Source organism: Ischnura elegans, chromosome 9 (assembly GCF_921293095.1).
Source record: "Ischnura elegans chromosome 9, ioIscEleg1.1, whole genome shotgun sequence".
Classification (NCBI taxonomy): domain Eukaryota; kingdom Metazoa; phylum Arthropoda; class Insecta; order Odonata; family Coenagrionidae; genus Ischnura; species Ischnura elegans.
In genome coordinates this window covers 7,482,161-7,501,958 of record NC_060254.1, presented here as the reverse complement: position 1 = coordinate 7,501,958, position 19,798 = coordinate 7,482,161, and the positions used below count along the sequence as shown (strand labels likewise).

The following is a 19,798-nucleotide window of genomic DNA, read 5'->3' as shown; positions in this document are numbered from 1 at the left end:
TCGTTCCCATAGCGGCGCGGGTATTTCCTATCCTTCCCTTCCACACCTACCCCTTCCTTGGAGTTGTCGTCGGGCTCTCATCGCGGCGATGCCTCCTTTTTTCCTTCCCGAGTCCTTTCCCTCTCGGGATGGCGCAGGCGTAAAAGTCTCTGACATGGTTCCCGGTCCTCAAGAGTGCACCCTATTTGGGCCCGCTCTTGGTGTCCGATTCCACTGATCAAATATCATCAAATTTGTAATTTGTAAACAAAGGTAAATTTTCTGTGCTGTAAATATGATACCATAAAATACATATTTTCTACAAATTTCGTAGTAATAAAGATTGAAATAATATTTTATTCCATTTATCAATTACTTATTTTGCTGGAAAATCAATATAACTTCCATTTTTAGCGAAAAGTAACATTTTAAGTTTTGAGTTTCCCGGTGGGACCTATCAAGAAACATAAGAACATCGATTTTTTTGTTTTCGCATCGTAAATACGATACAAAAGGCGGAGAAATGTATTGACGTTTTCATATTGGCAATATTATTGTCGATTTTTGCCTTAAATCAGTTGTCATTTAAGGTCAGCGTGTAAAAATGTTAGTTGTGAGTCATCAACTTAATCTGTAATGCAGGTATTATATTTTCCGAATCTGTGATGTTGGGTAACATCTAAGTAAGATGTTGCACGAAGTATTATTAGCCTTGTCGGGCTTTCCTGGAAGTTTATTCGTTGAATATGACAACCGAATACAGGTTTGTAGTTTATTGTGGCGTATGCATCAGAGTGTTTTTCACATAATGTTGGAAGTTATGTATCGGTACCTATTTATTTAAGGTTGCCGACTCAGTGACTTACATCCTCGACTCTGACAAGACGCTGTTGAATAGAATATTGTGTGTTGCTTCGGAGTATAAAGCCCTTAAAAGCTTCGTTGAAAGTCAGAACAACTTGTACTACGCCACTCTGAGTAAGTGAGAGCATGCCTATGATCGTTAATATTAAGTTAGAAATATATTTCTTCTTTCGTAGAGTGCTGTCGGGTGTTTCATATTGCGAATAGACATATCTAATTGGGCAACTCAATGAATTAATGAATTAAAATTTTAGGGGATGAGTGCAACCCAAACGGATCTGGCCAGCAATGTCCTGGAATGTATATGCAAGCTTTTTGTGATGCACTTATGGAAGTTACTGAGCCCTACAATCAAGAATTGATTGATCTCGAATTGGAAATCCTGAGTGATCCATGCCTGTCACTCACTCATATTTTAAGCAGAGTGGAAAAACATTCCTGTGTGTTGCAAACTTTGAATTCCATCGTAAAGGAGGTGTGTATTTGTTGATTATTTTTTACCTTAATTTTAATAAGTTTTTGCACTACAGGAGGGTATCTTCTGCTATAAGTATATTTGAGGTACCAGTTAAGTATGGATTTTGTGCAGTAAGTGAGGATTTAAAATTGACATGTAGATTGGACAACTTCAAAATAGAGCCTTTATCACCTATTTTCATGCTGGTGGCCAGTATTTAGTGTGAAACCCATTCAGTACCGAAGGTTGCAAACTAAAATATAATTATAATAATAAGCGTTTATTGTCATGAACCCTTAGGGCCCAACAGACTTTACACAAAAATTTCACTTCCTGAAGTTACAAATTAGAAAGCAGTACGAAATAATATATAAATATAGCCCATGAGTAAAAGCTGCCAACCCAAGTAAATGGGGTAAGAAGTCCTGATAAAGCAGGAAAAGGTTAAACTTCTTAGACTTAATTCCTATTTATTTCCATTTATCCACTTTCCCTTTTGCTTAAAACATTCTCAAACATTTTTGGAGACATAAAGTTATTGCATTATCCAGGATGAAGCATACCCCAATAGCAACAATCATTTTAAATGGTATTGTTGTTGTGCATTTATGTCCCCAGCTATTATAATCATATCATGATTTTGTGTCCTTAACAGGAGTCTCTCTAATCCGTCATAGAATTGGTCTTTCTTAAGTTCATATTTGTCTACCACTGGAGAATGGGCTTATATTAGGGAAATATTTCTAAATCGATGGGTTCAAAGTTTAACAGACCTTTTCTCATTTTGGCATTCATTATTATACCGGTTCCAAACTGCCCTGTCCTTCTCACAGGCCCACTGTAGAGGAGACTGAAATCATATACATATTGGAATAATGTGGACATATAGGTTGGCATAAATCAATATAGAGGAGATATTAAAGAATATTCCATGAAAGTTGAAAAACAATGTGGGCCAGTTATATTTTGGCATGAAAAATTAGTGAATTCAATGATTATATGAATATATTTTAAATATATAAATACGGAATTAACTCCATTATCATACTAAAAAAATATCATTGAAACATAAAATACCAATTATTTAGATCACTTTTCTTATTATATTTATGATTTTGAAGAGATTAGGTAATAATATGTACTAATTGTAGATGATATAAAAGGCATGTATTTGCATGTAATAAATGTGACTTTCCATGGACAACTTCACTCAAGGAGTTGTGTGCCAACTTCCTTAATTAATGTATTATTGAATTACTTCTGCTACTCTTATTTTCTTATAGGTAAAGAAAAATAATGTTCGAGGTTGTTACTTATTGGAATTCCTTTACCGGCATTCAAAGTCTGGTGTTGTTGAAGTGAAGGAAGCATTGAAATGGTTAGTGTCTAAACTCTCTGGTGATGCGTACTATCCTAAACTCTGTAAATGAAAAGTTGGGAAGTATTCATGGCTTCCATGAATTTTTTTATCATGAAATCCTTGACATCCAAGTCTCCTTTCTTCATTCGTAAGGATTTGTGTTAAAACTATGCTCTACTGTTTGAATTTTTATCCCAGAATGTTTTGTTTGACTTGAGTGTTTCCAATCAAATAGCTATTTGCTTGTTTAGTGTCATTTGAAATGTCTTGGAATGCCAAATTGTGTTTGTTTACTCAGAGTGTTGCAATTTTATTTCATTTGCTGACATTCTTGTAGTTCTGCACAATTTTTCTTCATATATTTTCCAATTTCATGTTATTTTGTTGTATGTGCTGATTTTGCATGTCATATTTAATCTTATCTTGTGATCACTGCCCTATTTTAGCCTTTTGGGTGAAAGCGCGTAAAGCCCTCTTTACATATTCACAAATCTGGTGGATGTTTCGGAGGTGATGCAGCACTCCATCTTCTGGGCACACCAAGTAATAAAATGAGGACCCTCGACCTTATTAAAAATCCTGCTTTGAACAATGTTCCATAGAGTCCCGCTTTTAGCAATTTTTTTGATAGAGAAAATCGTTCTTATTTGTATTTATTATTGTCAATTGTAGCTATCATATTGTCGATGACATCTCAATGAGAAAAAATTAGAGAGAGCTACCTATTAAAGAACATTGTTTATGTTCAGTCTCATATAGTTATCCCTGTCACACCTCAACATGTCCTCCCTGGCCTTGATATCTCCCATCCTTTCATTGACTCAGGGATATCCGACCCCTTCCAATTGATTAGTAGCCCCTCCCCACATAATATTATTCACCAAAGAAACTTAAGCAAACCACGCAAAAAGTATCTGTCATGACTCTGGTTTTGACTCCTGAGAATCATCATCAGATACAGCTTAGCAACTATGTATAAACTGGTCAACAGTAGGTGGTGGGGGTAAACTGATGGAGGATTTATAGAAAAAAAGTGGAATATATGAACTTGCCTTTAGGGAATGTAAAGTGGTGTTTGTGAGACATCTACATATTACAAGCCGCCTAAAAGGAGTGTGACAGAGGGACACCAGCCATTCTAACATATAAAGGAAGTACTCTAAGGAAATTAGGACTAGCATTTATTGAAGTCCTTTATAATGCAGGGGAAAAACGAATTCCCATATCTATCCGTTCGGCAAAACATCTCTCTTAATTTATTGCTTCTGTCGCACCTGGAAATATAGTGCGGCTTCGAAAACATAGGTGCCCATAGAAGTGATATTACTTTTGAGTTCCAACTGTATATCTTTTATTAAAATCCTTCTTTGTTTGAGTTCTTATGATATTTGTAGTATCAGCTTAAGCAGGTTTGCAATTTTTTGGTGCATGCTAAGTCATTCTTCGTTTATGTGACTGACTTCCTCCATATTTCAGTATTATGAAGACCTGCCACGCTGTTTTCTATCAACAACTCTCCAGTTGGCTTTTGTATGGGCAGTTGATTGATTTTTACAATGAGTTCATTGTGCAGAACAAAAATGATCTTGATTCCTCAATGTCATCTTCAACTCCAGACAGTGATGCAAGCCCAGGAAATGCAGGGGACGATAAACAGTTTGTATGGACTGTTTGATACCTGTTTTATATCCGCACATTAGATCAAATTATATCTATGCTTCTCTGGTTAATCTATTTGTGATTTTATTTCAGCAGAGTAAAGGAGATCAACTTTCACATTTTGACTTCACTATTCGCCAGGAAATGCTACCTTCATATATACCTTTATCTTTGGTTGGAAAAATATTATACGTTGGAAACACCATTGTGATGTGTGGCAATGATCCAAAAGAAAATTCTGGTAATTATCCGTCGACTTAATTTTCTACAAGGTTATGTTCATCCTAGTTACATTAATCTTCAAGAAAAGTGCCTTTTTCACAGGAGTTCAGATACCATTGCACAGGAATGAAACCTCGATATGTGGAGATAAAGAGATATACTTTTTGAAGAAAATTTGTAAGCTGAAAGAAATGGAGACATTCAGTGTTCTAGTATTGGATGGTGTTGTGGATGAAATTAAATCCTGTGTTACAGAGGTGAGTAGACTTAAAGATAAAACTTTGGACCATAACTTACTTATTTAAATGCTTTGTAAATATTCATGAAATGTGGAAAAACTTGTGCCTTTTGCTATATGTGCTGAGTGTCCAGCCTTGTTTTTACAGCCTTTTCAGCCTTTCCCAAGTAGATTTTTGTGAGATGGTGAAATTTTGTATTAAAATTATTATCTATGTATTGTTCTTATTGTGGATGAAGTTGCTTTTGTTTTAGATATTTTCTCTAATCTAATAGGTGCATACATTGTTGTTGATGTTAGTGATATTGTGTTAATATTTTGCATTATTTTTTGTCAACAATCTTTGCTCTATTCTCAAGTGTTTGGATTAATAGTTTTTCAGTGGTCTTGTTACATGCTGTGTGCCAATTTCCAAATCTATTCAAAGCAAACTTTTAAATAATGGCTGCCTTTGAAGATAATTTAGTCAGTTTAAAGTTGATAATAAATTGATACATGATCAATACATTTGACATTTTAAATCTACCTTTGAATTTCTACTGTATTTATAACTTACTTCCTGCTATATATCAGAATCATTGAACTTATGCAGTACATATACTAGTACCAATGTTCCACTCAATGATGCCTAGAAGTATCTTTGAAGAACATTCCATTCATAATCATTTTCCACTGTGACTTTGTCCTTGTTTTTATAATTTCCCGACATCTTTAGTGGCTACTCCAATGAGATACTAGTTATTTTTGCTTAACTGTATTGATTGGCTGACCATTGCATCGTCAAAAACTTTCACCATCTACACTAATGATGAAAGTGGCACAGGTTGGACATACAGGCCTGAAAAAATTCCAAGGATTGCCAATTACTATAACGTTTTCGAATGGTTTCATATAGTTAAAAAATTATTTGATATTTGATGGTGGAGATACTTCATGATCGTCATGAGTCAGCAATCCTGAGATTGGTTTGACGCAGCTCTCCATTCCTCTCTCTCGTCCACTAGCCTTTTCACAGCGACGTATTTCTTCTCTTTTACATCCTTAATAACCTGCCAGTTACTCTTTTGGGTCCCTTGCCCTTCTTCCCTTCCATCTGTCCTTCCACAATTGTTTTCATCAGGCCATCACGCATGGGCATACCCAGTGAGGGGCAGCTGCCCCTCCCCCCTACAAGCAAAAGTAAATTTAGTTTAAAATGAAAGTATTTTTTTAATACCTAGGAAAAGTGATATTAGCACATATAAACTACGTAATAAAAATATTTTTTCGAGCAAATAATTTAAAAAACAAACTACTTTTATATGTCTTTTGGTTTCCCTAACATTTTCTGTGTTACAGCTTGAATGACCACAGCTTGGCCCCCTCTAGATTTGGTCCTGGGAATGCTCTTGCCATCATGTCTAATAATGTGGCCGACTAAGTTTTCTGCTTATGGTTTTTAGAAGATTTTCAGAAGTATAGAGATAGGGCTGATGTATTAGAAGGAAGGGGGAATGGTAAGGGTTACTGAGGGAGAATAGGGAAGTATGGAAAGGGAGATTAGAGGAGTATACATGCAAATATGTAATATGTAGAGCATTATTTGTGAGCCTGATGAAAGATTTTTCATCTGCTTTATGTTATGAAATTGAAAATTTCATACCTCGTTATGAGGCAGATTATTTTTTTTCATGAGTCCAAAATGGAATAATGAAGTAGGCATCTTGAAGTGATATTGGATAAATTTTTACGAATTATTTACTGTTGCAGCATTTATGGAGCTTGGCAATGAAAGAGGGTCAACTTAATGTGCAGTTTCGCCTCATGAAGGACTACTTCCTGTTGGGACGTGGTGAGCTTTTCAATGAGTTTATTCATCAGTCCGAGTTCATACTCTCTAAGCCAGTGAGCTCATCAATGAGTAGAGGTGAGTTTATGAGTGCATCTTTTGAATTATTCAAGGTTGTCTAATCTTGAGACTCCATTACCGGAGTAAGAACTTAACGTGTGCGTTTAGGTATGATGAGAATTCATGCATCATATGTTGCATTTGGCAACTGCTGTCATTGATGGCTGACATCAGGTAGTATGTGTATCTTTCAAAAATAATTTAATTTTTTGTGTAATATTTATAGTATACTCATCAACTATTCTTTTTGTTACAATGCTGTTTTTATTTTCTTAAAGTCTTGGTAGGAAATATTTTTTTATTCAGAATAATGCCAATGTTAGCCTACTCCAAGCTTTTTATGACTAAGTCATGAAATACTTTGGCCCTACTAAATATCTTTTGAAATGAACAAAGTGATGATGCAGAGCATTGAAATCTGGCATTATTCTGAATTTAAAATTATTTTGTAACCAAGACTCCAGAAAAGACTTGATATAATTCTATTTAATTTTTCATTCGCCAATTAGGTTATTTAAAAATTAGTACATACATTGTTCAATGTGTTAAATAATGGTTGGCAGAGTCACTCATCAAAATGGAAATACAATACATTCCGTTTAATTGATACACATCAGTATGGATGTACTTTGTCTCAATCAAGTGGCTGCTCCATTTATCTGAAGCACTCCATGAATATGCAGGCATGGACCTTGATATTTAACGAAGATTGATTTTTTAAATCTTTTTCTTTATTTGTTGGTTTGTGTGCTGGAATACCACCATTTTTATGTCAGACAGTAAAAAAATCGATCAATAAAGAATGAAAACAGAAACAGAACAAGAAGACACAGTAACCACATCACAACAGCTAAGAAATATGTGTATAAGTAGATGGGAGTGCGGAGAGAAAACTCAAATGAAATAAAAGATGTTGAGTAGATGTTCAGTGGTTCTCTGGGCATTGAGACTTTGCGAGTTTGATGATAGAGTCTGAGGAGAGAAGAAAGGGAACAATATTGTCAGGCAAAAAGTTAAGTGGGGAAGTTGTGCTGCAGTCAAGGAAGTGCTTGAAGGGATAATCAATGGGATTCGGAGGAAGGAATTTAGACAGAATGTACATCTTAGATAATTACTTACTGCGCAAAATTGATTAGGGAAAGCATTTTAGAGTAGTTCATGAGAGTGTTCAGTGAGCTGTAAATAAATTTGGAGACTGTGACATCGTCAAATTTAAAGACGTCAGAGAAGACCTTTCTTCTTTGATGACTGAAGTGTGGAATAGATAAAGAGGATGGGATGAAATCAGTATTTGAGTCGTGGCACCAGGGAGCTGTGTCAAACAGGTTTTGGCTAAGAAGCTGTTGAGGTGATGCTGTTGAGGGAAGGAAGGTTTTTTAGAGCTGGGATGGACCATGTAAGAAAGCTAAAGCCTTTATAGGAAGGATTTAAACTTTTTTATGCTTCACTATAAAGAAAAATAATTTTTTCTGTAATACATACATAAATGTTTACTGTGGGGATGAGTCGATTCCACTTTTTTTTTATTCCGATTCCAATTTGGATTCCTTCAAATCGATTCCCAATTCTCGATTCCGATTCCATCGATTCTTATTCCTTCTAACAGGTGGGATATTGATTTATCTGTAGCATTGCTGTCATTAAATTTTAAGTATTGAATGGAATAAAATAACAATAGCCGCTGTGGCTACATTGTCATTTGGCTGTGGTGGCTAAACAATAATGTAGCATTCATTGCGTCCATACATACCAGAGCAGCCTGGTAGGTGCGCGGTGGTGGCCGAACGCAACCTGTCGCGTCCGCCCGCAGGCCGCGGCGCGCTTATGCCAAGCAAGTATCAACTTTCTCAAGGGTTGCATATAGGAAATTGGGCTATACAAATGCGGATGTGTCTAAATTTTTATTATTGATGCAGATGCGTGTTAGTCTTTGAAAAAAGTTTTATAAAAAAAACCCACTTTCTGCACATATTTATGAGAAACTTTTTTTTCACAGGAAAACTCGCTCTCTGCACGTTTTTATTATCATCAGACTTCAAATATCATTCGAAAATAAAAAATATATATTTCGATCTTTTATACGGTAAAATTGGTGGTCCAGATGAATTCTCCGTTGGTGATTCATAATCGCAATGATTTGGTTTGCCCTGACCAGCGGTTAATAAAAGAACTAAAATGCATGCATTGCTTCCCGATCCCGTGGTTCCCAATTTTTTTCTCTGAGAGTTGCTCATGAACACGTGCCATTTCAGGGTTTGTCGGTTTGTCGCTCTTGCCGACATTTTCATGTTTCTGAGGCTGCTTAGGTATGTTCGTCGTAGCACCAGCGTGCCATGCGTATCCTCCGCGCGGGCAAGGCTGACACCGCGGCCGCTTCCAAAACAGGTGCGTGGCGGCCTTTATTCCCCAAGCTTATAGTCTATGCTCAAAACATTTATCTTCCTGGAATCGGAATCGACTATAGGCGATCGATTCTCGATTCCGATTCCCTGCCCGAGAATCGGTGGAATCGAGAATCGATATTTGGAATCGATTCATCCCTAGATTATTGTGAAATGTGAAATTTTATTTTCCCTTTCAGAGATCAACACTTGCTTTGCAGTGGCAGCTTCAAAAATCTTGATGGAGGACGATCCTTCCATTGAGAAGTTTCAGTTTACCTTTTCTAAAAGTAGTGATTGCATTCAGGAGGGCAAGACGGCTCCTGGTAAGTGGTCTTTACTTCATCAGTCACTAACCCACCAGCTGCTGAAAACGTAAGCACAAATACTGTCCTTCTTTGATGGCTTATAGATTCTGTTGGGTCATTAATTTTGGTGCTACAGCATCACAGGAGAAACTTATTCTGATATTGCCCAATGCAATGCAGGAAAAAGGCTGTGTGTCAAATTTAATGATGCAGTAGTTTCTGAAAGTTTGCAAAGAAGATGATAACCATTGTGAAAGCAAATCCGTCAGTGCGAGGGAGGTGCTTGACATATGTTGCCTCTTGGAGTGCAATCGGCTTACAGAAGTTGTTTTGAACAGGGCCAGGTGCCTGCTAAAATTGCTGGGTTCTCTTTAAATATGCATACAGTCAAATATTTCCCATACAGAATTTATCACTTTTTATCTAGCGTCTACTGCTAAAGAAGGGTATGTTTTTTTGATGTATTTTATTTGAAATTAATTTTTTTCTATTAATGTCAAAACTTGGATGAACTGAATTTAATCTCTGATATTTTTTGAATCTATCTAGATAACGGTTGGAGTCGTCTCTCCTTGACCTACCATCCAAGCTGGCCAATAGCAATTCTGTTTACTCCGGCTGTGCTTCATAATTATAATTCTCTGTTTTGCTTCCTGCTTCGCATCAAGAAAATTCAAATGGACTTGAACAGTGTGTGGAGAGATCATATGACTCTAAAGACACGGGGGTAAGTCAAGTGTTTTATTACAACTTGCGTATTCTTTTAATTTTTTGCAATTAATTTCAAATCCTTTGAAGTACATGATGATTTTAGAAAGTTTTACTATAAATGCTCTGTTATTTCAAGAAATAACCGTAGTTTTAATCACTTCTGCTAATTTAATATTTTTTGAATGAGTAACTATTCAGGTTTGGCTAGTGAATCAATTCTACTATTTAAAAGCAAACAACTTCACATTCTTACATCCATTTAGTTACTGTTGTGATGACGAACATAAAATTTTTGGAAATTTTGGCTTGAGATAAAAAAATGATGCATTAACCAAAACTCAACATTTTATCATCGTGATGAAATGGTTTGGAGTAAACAGCAAATACTTTTAGTATTTAAAAAATCCTATTTTAAACAAAGGCAAAACAAACAACTACAGACAAATATTGGTGAAGCATCCAGTCATATCTCAATTTGCAATTGACTGAAATGAAACGTATTAAGAAGACTTTAGGAAAAGGTCAGAATACTATTAGAAGTGTGATGGCAGTTTGTTGCCAAAGAAATGAGGTAAAATGATTGAAAACAAGCCACAGGTTTTCTCCTCATGGAGAATCTATGTTGGCAGCAATTCTGCTCCCCGTACATACCTTGCCAATTCACTCCACTGAAGGTGAGTGGCTTCTTGGTATGCTGGTCATGGCTGATTGCAGCGAGTTCCTCCTCATTCGGCTTTTCTTGGTCTGCCCTGGTTAGGATAGGGAAGCAAAGCCTGGCCACACAGACGCTTGACAGTTTTAGCTGGGATTCAGCTGGACTTCTTTTTGTGCGTCCCTCTGAGCACTTCCGCTGTGGATTTATTTTGTATTTAGGTTGTTTATGCCGGTTGTTATAATGTTAGAGCATCATTGGTGATAAAATGCGCAATGGCTTGTGCTGAATAAAATGGCGAATTAGCAAGAGGGGCCCTATGAGATGGCCTCTGTGCCACTGAGTGGCAATGCGACACCTTGCGGCAAGCCATAGAACGGCATTGGCTCTGCAAGGCTTACAGGGACAGAGGCAGGGGAGGAAGGTATGAAGGAAGTCAGACTTGAAAAGAAGACTTTTTCCACAGCTCATCAGTTTACTTGTACTCCAAACGGGTGCGCTAAGACTATGTGGTGTAACTTTCAGGATTTTTGTTGACCCTTGGGTTGATGTCATGCAGGTGAAAAGTGTCAGTATCCACATCCGCATCTCAGATGGACTAAATAGTATGGTCCTGTTAAAATGAGATGGCGATTTTAGAGTTTTCTTTAGCATGATATCTGTTAAGCAGTGAAAATCCTAGTAACTCAGCATATGATAGACGTAACTACAATTGTGCGCGAATTATACCTTACCCTATCTCACGATTGAAACTGAAAAGCAATTGCAGTTCCTCTTATCTGCCGATATCAACAGAGCTAACATAGGATCCTCCAACTAGATTGTTGATTCAGCTGTGTCTCTGTAAGGAATATTTTATCATAAGCACTTCTTGTTTTATCCTACTATTATGATCTCTGCATTCTCTTCGGGTTTTCACCGCGTCCGTTGGGTTTTGGCGACAACAGTTTCGCTGACATTGCAGTCAGCGTCTTCCGGTCGAAGGTGAGGTAACTCGGAAAATTTCCGCCATATATAGGCCTCTTCATCCCGCTGCTGCTCTCTCATTGGTCGGTGGTTGTCCATCTCTCATTGTTGGTCTCCCATAGGTTAGTGGTCGGAGAATCCTTTTCCATGCGATATGCAGGCGGTAGCCTTGATCCCTGTTGAGATTCGCCAGCATTTTTGTTATCTCAATAGCTTCTCTGATAAGGCGAGGGAAGTATTTATTTTATTTTGCTATTATTTTGGCGTCTTCAAAGAGTATGTTGTGTCCAGGTTTACTCCAAGCATGCTCAGATATGGCTGAGAGTTGGTGCTATTTCTTTTTAGTAGCCCTTCGATGTTCCCAATTGCTCTTATTGAAATTGCTCTTATTGGACAATAAATACTCAATACAACGAACCCCCATGCTGAGAAAGTTTATGAAATCTTGCCTATTAGGAAGTCATATGCCTGGCCCTAGACCCGTTCAATGGACAATGCACACAAAAAATCCTGCAACGAACCTCTCCAATGATGTAAACTCTTTACAATGAAGTCTGCACTTGGGCCAAAAACAGAGAAAGTGCCCCTCAAGAATGAATTATTGAGAAAAACTCACAGTATTTTGCATTTACAGGTTATTTTTCCTTTAATATTGATGCAATAAGCAGGAAGTAGAACCGCAGCAGAGAGTATTGATTGTCTTGTCTATTCTGCTCCGAGCTTCGAAGGGTTCACATCCGAGACTTACATAGTGGAGAGAATGGAGGAAACTTGATGCTCTGGCTTGGCCTTAGCCAACTCTAATGGTTCCCACCATGAGAAACGTCCAAGGATTGCTCCACACGGCTCTGTCTATTGCTCACATATGATGAATAAGCTCTCACATCTACATCTAATCTACGCCTAAAAGGCTTGTGGCAGGGGGTGTTAGGATACCAGCCGTTTTACACATAAAAAATGAAGTGCTCTAACAAAGTTGGGACTAGCGTTTATTAAAGTCCTTTATGGTTCGGGGAAAAAACGAATTCCCATATCTATCCGTTCAGCAAAACATCTTAAATTATCTCTCTGTCGGACCTGGAAATATAGTGGGGCTCTAATATTATGTTCTCTGTGTCGCTCTTAAAGATAGCCATTCTCAATTGTTCAAGCAATCTAAGCCTAGCGCGTAGCCTCCAAGTCTCAGGCGGCTCTCAGCCTAATTAGCTTAACATCTGAGTAACGCTGTCTGTACGCCCATAGAGGGTTTTGACGAACTGCACAGCCTTCCTTTGTATTTTGTTCAGTTTGCGGATTAAGTCTTTCTGCACCCAATCCCATACGCTAACTGCATATTCAAGGTGCGGTTGGACGAGTGGATAGGCTTAGCCACAGTGGTACATATGTAGTTTTTTGAAAACTGCAGTTAAATCTTTCACCTGGCCGGAAAGCTAAAAGAACTTTAGGAAGGAAATGTTAACAAGTGCATACATGCTTGTTTTGTGCAGGTGGTGGCTTACCTTAGAACGCATTCCATGACCCTCCATTGGTATTCTAATTGAGTAAACTCATTCATGTTGCTCTACATGATGCTTTTGCCTACGACTCTACGATCTAATTGGGGTTGGGTATTTTTCAGCATTTGCCGCAGTAATCCAGTGGTGTGGCAATTGAGAAATTGCTTGATGTTCATCATAAATAACTTGCAGTATTACTTACAAGTGGATGTTTTGGAAAGTCAGTATGCTGATCTTCAGGCGACTGTGAAGCGATCTAAAGACTTTGATGTCATTTGGAAGGCGCACACAAAATTCCAAGCCCAAATAATGAGCCAGACGTTCCTCTTTATGGGTCCTGAAGCCAGCGTGAGTACTTGTCATTCTTTTCTTTTATTTCACACGACTTTGTCTCTCTAAGAGTAGAGGCAAATATGTTTGATTTTACATAAAATCCTTATGGTAATCTCATAGAAAACCTATCATTATATCGGTAGTTTCATGAATTTTATAATAAACAATTAAATTTGAAATATTTACCCTGTGCCACAGTATATGTACTTTTGTAAAGTAGCACTTTGTTGTTGAAATAATTCTGTATTATTGTGCAGAATTTTTTGACGATAAAATGCATTAAATGCCTTGGTAGTTATTTTTGTGACCTAGAATTTTATCAATGCCATATTTTTATGAATTAAACTGTTTTACAATTTGATTTTGGCAGAAAATCTAAATTTGGAAAACTTATTGAATGCGAGTCTGCCTTTTTTTTTAACAAAATTAGGATATAATCAATCAGAAGTATTGTACTAAATATAGATAATGTATGATATGCAAGTATTGTAGTTTTTCTATGGATTAATTTCATCGTATGAAATTAGCAGTTTTGCCATTTGATATAAGTTAACGCTATCACAGTGAGGTTGTGGTTTGTTAGTTGTCACCTTTAAACTCACATGAAGTTATTAGATAATATGATATGGTAATATTTTGCATTGTTGTTTTTAAGTATCTAGTATTCTGAGGTTTGACATCTTATTTTGGACTATTACTTGAGATGCAACATCAGTTCTGTATAGCTTGTTGAATTACTTGTAATTTTTCACTGATTTGGATTATGATATTTTATTACTACTTCGCTATGTAAATTTTTGACTTTCATTGTTCATTTATTAGGTTTTCTAACTTGTAATTTGGTAATTTTTGTGGGTACTCTGGGGATATCCTGGAAGTTTCTTTGCATGAAAGTGCACCGTTAACTTATTTTTGAAACAAGTGAGTACAAATTTAACATTTGGATAAAAATCACAAAAAAATTTCATAGTAACCCATCAATGCATATTCAATGGTCTTAATTTATCATAAAAAGTGATATTGATAGGGTGCACTGAGGTTTATGCGATTCATCATCTGATGAAAGCAGCAGATATTTCGCTTAACATAAGGAAATTTACCTGACCCATGGTTCAATAATTATTATAATATGTAATTTGATAGTAATTCAGGAACTTTTGATGGATTTGTTAGTTTTTAATCAAGTAGGATTAAATTATTTTGAAGAATTTGTGGCACCCTATTTCGTTTGTGAATATTTTGAAATTTATTAACGCATTTAAAAATGAAGTTGGTCATCTGAAGCGTATTCATCAGTTAACTAGTGAATTCGAATATGGCCTTCAGTATGTACAAGTTATTTTTAATGTGAGAATGGTTTCCTAAGGTAAATGTACAGTTGAGGATTCACACTCGGGTGATGCCTGATTTGAGTTTTTGCCAGATTTTGGGTGCTTTGGTAGTAACCAATGTAAATATAGGGCCTGTGATGTTGTTTACGTGGGAATTTAAAGTTAAAGCAAGAAGAGATGAAATATTTATAAAGTGTGTATAATTTAATTTAAATATGAAAGTAATTGTTTCTAAATTTAAACCTTGTCGTATTCAATTACATATTGGGTGGTATTGCAAAATGCCAGAACAAAAAGAATGCAAATGACATGCATATATTGGTATATCACAGAACATTAAGCATTTAATGTTATTTGCCAAAAAATGTAGTAAATTAAACATTTTTAATGTGTTTTAATATATCTCACCCTCATTCACCTTAAGTTCATTTAACTCAAATAAAATAACTAAAGAAATTCAATGAAAAATCATCTACATATAACAATTGTGTTAAACTTGAGACTTAAGGGTTGTAACGAAATAATTCCTTGTAACTGATTGAATCAGACATACATTATTATTCCAATCCAATGCCCTTGAACCCAACGTAATTAAATTGTTTGAGAATCATAGGGTCAGAGTTCTTACTTTCTGGTAAAACATGGTGGATAATCACATTGTACATGTGTATTTCAGTCCTCATAGCGGTTGTTTACCATTCGCACGCATCCATTTTGCTGTACTCATCATCTTCATAAGATATTTTTTGAAAAATTGCTTCAGCATGTGTATTAAGCTGTGGTAATTTGGGTCTTTGCATGGTTTGAGCATTGCTTAAAAATTGTTTAATTTCTGTTGCCTTTTTTTTTCTTTTTGAGACTCACGTAAATCCTATGTTCTATCCTCTCATCATCATTATGGGAATGTAATGAAAGATGCAGGGTCTTGGGCACATCGAAGCTGTATCCACTAAGGTTGGAAATCCAGTAAGTACCAAAGCAAAGGAATTGCATGAATTATGAGATGTGATTGAAAATCATTTTAATTTTGTACCTATTTGATGAGATTAGTTAATCTCCCTTGTTCAAATATGTTTTAAATTGAATCCTTTGGGATTTAGAAATAGGCATTAAGTTCTGGGATGTCTATCTACTGAAATTGTGTGATGAGCTTTGTGGTAAAGTGGGCAGATAGTGATTCTAGGGATAAGAGTGGATACTTAAAATCTAGATTGATAACAATTAATAAGTTAATTCTAATTCTTCTTAATCAATTGGAAGAATTCTTAAACCTCTGATGGCCCTCGTATAGTTTGGCCCATAGTTTGCCAGATTGTCAAGTCAAAACGAAAAGACAAAACAAGAGTTTGCGGGAGAGGTATATGAATTGTTAGAACTATGTCTCTAAGTCTGTCTCATGGTGTTAATTTTTCTATCCAATCTGAATGAGGTCAAGTTTTTTCAATCCCTATCTCAGCGAACTCTTCTCCAAGTTTTGCAAAATTGTTTGGGAAATTTGTGGTACAATGCTCCTATGGTAAAGTTTGATTCATATTGAGATTGCTGGCCGGTTAAGGCTATCACCACATAATTTGCTACCAATTATTTAAATAAGAATTAGTCTCTTACTGTCTGGTAGATGAACAAGTCATGAAGAATGTTACTTATTTCAAGTTGGGATAGCATTTGAGTCGACTTATACGTGGATAATTGGTTTGTGGCTTGTACGTTAGCTTATGTATGTATCACTCAGCTTTTCATCTCAATGCTTTGAATTTCAAGCTTTTAAACTCTGTATGCTCACATTGTGTATACTTCACCATTCATTTCATAGTCAATCATTCCTGCTTCACTTACTCATTACTGTGAATGGTGTTTAGCATTTAGAGAGATGACATGTGTCATTTTAATTTATTTATAATTGCCATTGACCACCATATCATTTTCTTTGCCTAAAAATTGGTTATGTTGTCAAATCCCTCGGAAATGGTGAAGGAGAATGCCTTTGGAGGGTCATCTCTCTCAAGTTATTTACAAAAATTAGAGTATTTGGGAAACCTGCTACATACTGCCTTTTTTACTTTTGTGAGACCTGCAGTGTCTGTTATCTTTAAAATTTCTAGCAGCCAGTTGATTCATTCTTTTGAATACTTATTTTGTAAATTGTTTGGTATTCATGTCTGTCTTAATATTGAATCATGTCTTTCTCCAAAAGTGAGTTATGAGCCAAGTTAATGCTGTTTATTTAATATTTATCACGTAAAATTTATTCAAGAAGAAATTGAGGTTCACTGTCTTTTCAAAGATTGAATTGAAGACCTTATTGTAGAAGTCATCATGAAAATGGTTAAAATGCTATAGTGTGAAATTGCTCTATTACTTCTGTGGGAGAAGTTGCTTCAGTATTAGCTGAGGATAACCTGCATAATCTCTGAAAAGGACACATCCCATTTGGCTGGTCATTTTTGTGTGACATATTTCTTGCTTGAAACAGACGATATTATTTTGAAACTTTCAGGATGTGTAATGTTAAAACTTGTGAAATTTTCCTGCATCTCAAGCATCAAAATTTTAACTTGTTGTATTCTAAGATGTTATTTCTTCCCCTTCAGATTCAGGAGGAATGTTTACTCTCTATAACTTGAATTTTAAGATGATAATGGAATTTTTAAATGAGTAATATGGTGTGAAAATATATGAATATGTGTGAAGACAGGAAATCCAAGTGCCAACCAAAGTTTGTGAGAAAAAAATCTTCCAAATGGTTATGTCAGTTTCCTAATATGATCGAAAAACTAGTTGTGGGAGATATTTTTTCCTTCCAACTTCAATTGGCATTCGGATTTCCTGTCATCAGACAAAATCACTTAACACGTTGCATACGGATGGCGAGAATTCTCGTAATTTTTCTCCCGAACGTACCGGACGGCTGACGAAGATTCTCGTCATTTAGGCACGTCAACCTAAACAATTTAAAAGCGTACAATACGTATTCGTTAGTATGTTTTCAGTTGTTGTTCATTATTCTTAATGAATTGATGCATCTTAACATTTGATTGGGTAAAGTTATATTCTAAACATTAGCTTTTTAACCATGTTTAAAGCAAAGGCATTACGCCCTAATAGGCACATATTTCCAATCTCAACACCTCCGCCCAGAAACGGCATTCCTTGGAATTTAAATACCTCGGTACGCAACGTGTTAAGCTAAACTAGTCGCTCATACTCCATAATTGTGACACATAATGACTGTTGTTGAGGAACTAGTGAATTGTCTGAAGTGATAAGGGTGTTCTTTATTTGCAAATATTTTATTACCGATTGGTTGAAACTAGCGTATGTCTTTTAGGTTCATGGGTGCTTGTTGCATCTTCTGAGCATGGCGGAAATATTTTGTGCCGAGACAAGGACTGATGCGGTTCGCGAGGAGGGGCTGAAGGAGCAGGAAGAGGGCGCTGTGCCGGTGGAAGCGCACGGGAGCAGTGCGGGCAGTCGGTGGGCGGATGCCATGGCAACGGAGCTGGAGAGACGCGTTGTGTTCCTCATGCAACTCCTGTCTGGCCTGAGGTCGCATCCCAGTGGAATCCATCTCTCCCAGCTGCTCTTGAGGCTCGACTACAACGGGTGGTTCAGCCAACGGAACAGACGGTGCACCGGAATCACGTCCGATTGATTCTAACTGCTTGCTGCTGTCATACATATTGTGGACTATTTTGATAAATTTTGGCTTAAAATGCATTCAAAGTATATTTTCATTCAAAAGGAAAGAATGGCAATATGATCATCAAAATTTTGTGCGTGTTACCAGCTAGGAAACTTTTTAAACTGGGCCCAGTTTTATTCAATAATGATTTTGTGATCAGGGAACGTATGCACCGAATTTAAATTCAGCGTAATGTAGTTTTTGTAAATAATCTATTGAACATTAAAATTTTGTTCCGATAAATCACTGTTAAGTAATGGTAAGAGTTAATGGTAGAAGCTACCTCTTACAAATCAGGAGTAACTACATATTGTTTTAAACTAATTTATGGCGTGGTAATTTATTCATGCAAAAAATATTATAATGCTTGATATTCTGCTTTGGACATAGTGTGCATTTTTGTACTTAGAATCTCCGAGTTGGATTGCAGCCAATATAAATGAACTGATTCTTAGAAATCAAGAACTAATAGCCTTGATAGCTATCAGGCAAGGGCTGTTTTTTGGAAAGCAGTCGCTTCCATGACATGAGGTAATTTAAAGTTCCAAACTTACAATTAATTCCATTGGTTTTATGCTCATATATATTCTTTCAATGGCGGATAACTTAATTTTCAGTGAGTTTGGAATTAATCTTGGAAATGAACTGTTGCTGCAAGATATTGTTAATTGGAAGTATGTATCTGAAAATTGCTGTAAAACGTGAAGGTCAGTGTGTAAATGATAAAATATTCTTATTTCATGGCCAAAATATTTTCCATATTGGAAAACTATTGTAAGGTTATCATTAAGTAGAGGAATTAAAAGAGCTTATTCCTTTGGAACACCTTCGTCTTCATTATAGTTGGGTATTCATTCTTTTTTTAAATCCTGATTACAAATTTTTTATAATATATTCTTCTGCTTTTTCAATGTTAATTTTTGATTTCGTAAACTTTTTTCAAACTTCAGTCTCCATAGCTTATCCTATTTCATTAGTTGAGCATTATGCACTCTTGCGTTCTTTGATTCTGTTTTTGAATAGTGGTGTAAACTGATATTCCAAAAACTTATTTTTGCATTGAAGCAGGGTCTAAAAATAGGGGACAGTTTTTATAACTAACATCTGTGGTAAGTATATTTTTATGATAGCCTGAGGAACAAAAAAATTGTATCTATGACTAATGGTCCAATTTTTGTCCATACTTTTATTTATAGATCTATTTAAAGATCTATTTTTTTCTGAAGGTGGACATTTCTTGCGAGTGGTCTGATGTCATATTTCATTTACAT

The 19,798-nt window shown here is 36.1% G+C and overlaps 1 protein-coding gene across 5 annotated transcripts; it reads left to right on the top strand.

Moving 5' to 3' along the window:
* Positions 1-472: 472 nt before the first annotated feature.
* On the top strand, positions 473-19,350 carry LOC124165300 (gamma-tubulin complex component 4). Of its 5 annotated transcripts, XR_006866188.1 has the most exons (14): positions 473-742; positions 825-957; positions 1,098-1,318; positions 2,584-2,678; positions 4,137-4,320; positions 4,413-4,560; positions 4,644-4,798; positions 6,529-6,685; positions 9,249-9,374; positions 9,906-10,083; positions 13,304-13,529; positions 15,761-15,811; positions 18,174-19,058; positions 19,145-19,350. XR_006866188.1 is itself a non-coding variant. In XM_046542650.1 (13 exons), the coding sequence occupies exons 1-13, from the start codon at positions 668-670 to the stop codon at positions 18,495-18,497; spliced, it is 2,070 nt and encodes a 689-aa protein (XP_046398606.1). In that variant the 5' UTR covers positions 473-667; the 3' UTR covers positions 18,498-19,350. The 5 variants fall into 5 exon arrangements, 4 of the variants coding, with proteins under 4 accessions (XP_046398606.1, XP_046398607.1, XP_046398605.1 ...); XM_046542650.1 differs by having other exon boundaries at positions 4,416-4,560; positions 18,174-19,350; XM_046542651.1 differs by having other exon boundaries at positions 15,767-15,811; positions 18,174-19,350.
* The last annotated feature ends 448 nt before the right edge of the window (positions 19,351-19,798 follow it).